At 43.8% G+C, this 6,000-nt stretch overlaps 1 protein-coding gene across 1 annotated transcript; it reads right to left on the bottom strand.

Moving 5' to 3' along the window:
- Window positions 1–1,343: 1,343 nt before the first annotated feature.
- hoxa1a (homeobox A1a) lies at window positions 1,344–3,031 on the bottom strand. Its single transcript, XM_048229622.1, has 2 exons — window positions 2,199–3,031; window positions 1,344–2,081 (listed from the first exon to the last, which is right to left on the bottom strand). The coding sequence occupies exons 1-2, from the start codon at window positions 2,845–2,847 to the stop codon at window positions 1,750–1,752; spliced, it is 981 nt and encodes a 326-aa protein (XP_048085579.1). The 5' UTR covers window positions 2,848–3,031; the 3' UTR covers window positions 1,344–1,749.
- Window positions 3,032–6,000: the final 2,969 nt, after the last annotated feature.

Genomic DNA, 6,000 nt, shown 5'->3' with positions numbered 1-6,000 from the left:
TTATAAAATATGTATTAAAACGCTCGCCTACTGTAATCATTTGATAATTGTTTGAGAGCCCGTGTTAAACAGCTAATTCTCGCAGCAGACCTAACTTTGACTCGCCTAGGCCTATGGTGTATGCATCATATGGCTTTAAACTTTAACCGTAAGATGAAACTTATCAAAATAATGTATATGTAATCGAATCCGAAAAAAGTAGACGACATTGTCTTCACATCTCACACGTGTGCCTTGTTTGTGCGTGAGGTAACTGCTGGGCGCGTTTCCCAAAACCATAGTTGTTCAGTAAGCAATTTTGTTGGTTGCAATGCAATTTCCCATTGCCAACCGACTAAGTTGCTAACAGGTTAGCGACTATGGTTTTGGGAAACGCACCCCAGGCTAACTTATTCCTTGGACCATGTGTGTTCATGTGGAGGAAAGAATTCATAGCATGCGGTGCATATCAAAAAAATTGAACTGGGATTGGCCTGCACGACAGGATATTCTGCGCACCGTACGGCCTCTATTCTGTGCCGGCTGTTAACTCTAGAATTTCCCCCCTGTCACTCCAATGCTCAAGCAATTAAACTGAAAATTGCGAATCTTTATACCCTCTGAACATTGCCTACACTGTTTCGGAGACAGTTTAAAATATTCACAATGAATTACCATCGTACTAGGCGTGCGCTATAGACTGCTTCAACCAGAAAGACATGCCACTGTCAATAGTTTGTGCTTGGCGAACCGAGAGACCGATGTCGCGTTTTTCTTTTTTGTCCCTTTCCTTCGATAAGGTAGCAGCTCGATATGTTTGTCATACAGCGTCGTGGTGACATCGTTGCGCCTCACCCAGTCCCTTGCGCTCACAAATATGCCTATAACCTGTCAATACCGCTCACGTTTACGTGCAGTCGCTGAGTAAAAGACATGCCCTCCCGTGGGAGCTTCCATTTCAACGCAGCTTAATGACCGTCAATCGTTTGAGGATGTGCGTGTCAAGTCAGAGGCTAGCCTACATGGACCCTCATTATCAATGGCCATCTAATCATTTCAACGGTTAATTTATGAAAGGCGCAGCAGAACACTTGCACAGTGTCTTGTTGATAGATCAGCTTGGGCACTTTGCTGGACTGGAGTTTTTAGCTTACTAAATAGGTCACTAATTGCGCTACACTCACTACATTAGGCCTACGCCTGCGACAGATCTAGTGTGGGGTAGATGGGCTACTGAAAAGCAATTATCAATGGCCTCCAAGCACCATTAGATATCAACTACACGAGCACAAATTCCTTATCCCCTAAAAGGCAGGGTCAGGGGCGTCCGGAAGAAGTTATGAAAGACAGAAAACATTGCTCTATTTCATAGCAACAAACAGACGTTTAATTTAGACACTGACCCGTAATCTTTGGTTAAAGCAATTCATAGGATTTAACAAAGATAAAAGTATTTTCCTCTGCGACTGATAAAACTCAGTGTTATGTTACAATGAAGCCTCACGCAACAGGCATTATCAGCCTACCACAGAAAACAGTCAAAAGGCGGACCTGAACAGTGTACACAGCAATCGACAAACAAAACAGCAACTGCACGCTCAGCCAGCATTGGTATAAATGTACAAGTATCTAATCCCATATGATACATGTGTTCCATGATTGTTCTTCTTTTCTACAATAATTTATGTCGCATCAGGGAGGAAGTGTTCTACCTCCTCGTGCTGATTATCATGCGAAGGGCGTCTGAAAACGGACAAATGCATGTGAACTTCAACTGGAGGATACAGGAGATGGTGTAGATGGGCTAGAGAGAGACTTTTCCGATCCATCATCGCCTTTTCCTGGGCTGCTCCCGGTGTTGCACGGTGATTTAGGGAGCATTCCCTCTTTCTCACGCTTCTTTTGCTTCATGCGCCGGTTTTGGAACCAGATCTTAACCTGGGTCTCGTTCAACTGGAGCGCAGCTGCGATTTCCACTCTCCTCGCACGGGTAAGGTACTTGTTGAAGTGAAACTCCTTCTCGAGCTCTGTCAGCTGTTTGGTGGTGAAATTTGTGCGGACGGTATTGGGCTGCCCACTGAAGCCAAATTCCCCTGCTTTCCCTGAGAATACAAGGACAGAGAAAGATAGCGATAGAAAGTGGTTGATGGTTATACAGAGTCTAAACACATTTTCTTGAGCATGTTTTAGATGAAAAGTCGCGTTAGCAGCGCGCTCACCTGTCTTCGGTGGATTCCGTTTCACCCTCATCCAGTCAAATGTCTGGGCGTTGAAAGCGCTTTCTGTCAGCGATGGGCAACACGCATCGTGGTGGCTCGCCGTCAAAGGCGACAAGGCGTTTGAGCAGCCTGCTGTCAGGAGGGCTAAGCTGGGCTGCTCTTGGCCATGGCCGCACGACGTGTGAGCAGCGAACTGGAGGGGTCCGTGAAGATGTGCGCTGCCGCCGCTGTAACCTTGCCGATGCGTGAGGTGGGAGTGATGCTGCACCACTGACGAGGATATGTTCCCGGAGTAAACGATGGGCGCGCACTGTGCAAGACCAACTGCTGTGTCTACTTCCTGATTCAGCGCGTAATGGTTGTAACTTGAGCAAAAGCCCGGCGTGCCATAGCCCGCGTGCGTGCCATACGCAATGCTCAGCGAGCTACTGGGAGACTGATAGGAGCCAGGTTGTTGTACATGAGACACGGGCCCTGTGTCCGGAGATGTTCTACCTGCAAGGAAGCGATCTTCCCCGACACAATTACTCACCGCAACAGCACAGGATTGAAAAGTTGTAATTCCATGATCTGCGTGGAATGTTCTCACGGAGCACGCGCCACCAGCATCTCCTCCACCCATTACTGTATAATCTAAGAACGTGCTCATCGTGGCATTGCATGAATGACACACTGACCGTCGAGAGGACCCAACTCTAATTAATGTCTGGACACTTGTGCGAGGTCGCACTAAGTCAACGTCCGCTCTTGTTAATCAGATAATGTTGGTAAGAGACCTCACGGGGATGATATGAATAAAATGTGACAGTCACGTGAGTCAGGTCAACCAGTGAGTGGCCGGCACCGGTGCTCCCCTTGACTGGACTGTGGGTGACAGAATGTCGTTAACACGGTATTTAAATTCAGGCCGTTCATCAATCACGTGTATGGCCTCGACAATGTTGGTTGAGCAAATGGCAAACCGATCACACAAATACTAGCCGACAGAGGATGCAGTGCATGGACGCAGGGTGAAGTAGTCAGACAACTGAGGATAGTAGGGCAAATACAGAGGATGCTTGGAACCTTCAGGTATGGAGTTTTATGCTACATGATGACTGATTACTTGATAGCACACACTCTTAAAACGAATGTGTGGAAAACAACACAACTTCCGTTGTTTTTAACACACCTCCGTGTCCAGTTTGTGTTGTTTCCTCTTTTTTTAATTTGTTACACAATATGTGTTGAAAATAACACGGTTTGCGTTGAAAACAATGCGTCGTTTTTTTTAACACATCTCTCTAGATAAGGACAACACATTCGTTTTAAGAGTGCAGTGATTCGACAAATCCATAATGGTTCGTGCAGTGCTATGTAGAACCTATGGAATTTTCTCTGTCCTCCTGACAGTCATAGGCATGGTCTTGACATACTTGCAATCATGCTGAGCACAGGTGTCTACCCCTCTGAATTTGATGAAATGAGAAGTTATGGATTTGTGTGCCTTCTCAAAACCTCATATAGAATAGATAGTTGATTAAAGATATCTATTTTCTTAGGCCTTATAATCTTTGACTGCAGGGGTTTCTTTTATTCCTCTTAGAATATATGCAAATGGTGTGTATATGTGCGCGTGTGGTTGTCCCTGGGTGCTTGTGCGCGGAGCCTATAATTTGAGGCAGATAAAAGGAGTGAAATAGCCTACTCTAGTCCCTTTGCTTCGTGTGTATCTGGTAAAGGGATACGCCTGCATGTGTAGACTAGGGTAGATTGGGTAGCCTACTGTCGCATTAAACTTGGTTCAGCTATGGCCTATGAAGCATAACATGATTCCTGCTGCCTTTAATTATCCTGAATAAAATAACCCACCGAGTAAATAGTCCCATCAGTCCCATCAGTATCCATATTGACTCGTGACAACATGTATGGTTGGATATTTGTTTTTATCAGTGGAACATACTGTACACGTCTTATGTCAGTCTTGATATGGCGCCTCCTGGCGTCACCATTTATCCTACATCGCTGCGCTCTGCAAATAGTCATGTCCTTCAGTCAATAAAAATGCATTTAGATGAGCATGAAGTTGGACACAGCCTAATTCGGGAAAAGTGCGACCTGTCCATAGTCTTATTAAAATATTATCGGAAATTAGAATAGTAGTCACTTGCTCAAAGATGGGTGTCAGTCTTTTAGAGTCATGTTCACCCTGTATGAATATAAAATTGCATCGAATATCATGCAGTGTTTTTGAACGTTGTACTTTTGAACAAACACTTACAGACCTTACAGACTGCAACAAATGATTTAATCGGACAACCGAAAGGAGAGATATCCTACTATTATTATTGTGGACAAGGGCGTAGGTTTGGTCTGAGCTTTGGTGGGGACACTACTTACCCCGCCCCCCCCGGAAAAAAACCACTCAACTCTTTCACCAGCCACTATAGATATATAAAATGATTAACATATGCTACTGTCCAACTACTATTCATGATTAAAATGTACTTGATCTGACTATACTGTGTAGCCTACATAATCTGATTTTAATATGCACAGATATGTAGGCTATATTTAACATTTAACATTTATTTTCTATTTGGTCTGTTATGAAATCATGCATTGGCCCATTTAAGCACAGCTCAGTTTTAAGAAACTTAAATACATGCATGCTTAGCATTTTGTGAAAAGAAATCATTAAGGCTACATTGACAAACTCTTAACCGTGAGCTGCCTGTATATTCTCTGATTCTAATTTACAGATATCTAGGCGATGTAAGCACAGCTCAGTTTTAAGAAATGCTTAAAGCCGAAAGACCATGTTGAATTTTGCTACAATTTATTTAAAAACCGGATTACTCTGGAACAGCTAATACACGGGCATTACACCTTTGTGTTCGGTAAGGTCTGCTGTTTATTCTGATATATGGTTTGTCATGTGTTGCGTGAAGAGTGTGTAGATCTACGATATTCCACCGAGACAAATGGATGTGGAGATGGGCGCAGAGAATAATTATTAAATCTCTTGAAGTTATTTTTCTCGCGAACTGTTTATCACAGAAAATAGTGGCTAGCTAGCACCGTTTAAAAGCTGAGAAAAGGCTCTATCATGTGACACATGTGTGATGAGTAGCCTACGTCTCGAGGAGTTCAACAGAGAAGAATGGATGAATTTGGACACACTTCATATGCCTTGTAGTGAACTGAAGCTGAAGCGCTGCGCCATGGTGTGCAGGAGACTGCGGCTCACTGGTAGTTATTATAGGTAACTTCAAATCAGCGCTATTTACCCTTATAGGCTACTGCACATTACAAGATCAGTACAAGATGATCCGCAGCACTGAAGTGAGAAATTATTTAACTTGTAGCGCATGTGAGCGCTTTTTTCCCCATTTCAACCTGAATATTGGTGGGGACATTTCAGTCGTAATTTGACATTGGTGTGGACACGTCCTTAGGTCCCCACGCAAATCTACGCCCCTGATTGTGGATGAAACAACAGGCGTACACACAAGAATGATTGGATATCCTAACCTTTATTTGATTGAAGATTAGAATAAAAACAGTAAAGAGCTTGCTCAAGTGGGCCTAAATTGGCAGTAATATTTCCCAATGGTTTGTTGGGTTTGAGCCCATATCACTATGGATGATTGTATTGATTTACTAAAAGTAGGCCTAGGCTGCAAGCCCTCGGCGTGAGAGGTTTACTGGTTATGGGGTTATTGTAGCAATAAGAGACAGCCGTTGAAGAGCGAGTTCAAAAGCTCAGGCAACTCCTACGCAAAGCGTTTAGGTATAAGATCCGTAGTCCAAACAATTTGGG

Source organism: Alosa alosa, chromosome 20 (assembly GCF_017589495.1).
Source record: "Alosa alosa isolate M-15738 ecotype Scorff River chromosome 20, AALO_Geno_1.1, whole genome shotgun sequence".
NCBI lineage: Eukaryota > Metazoa > Chordata > Actinopteri > Clupeiformes > Clupeidae > Alosa > Alosa alosa.
This window is presented reverse-complemented; position numbering and strand designations above follow the sequence as displayed.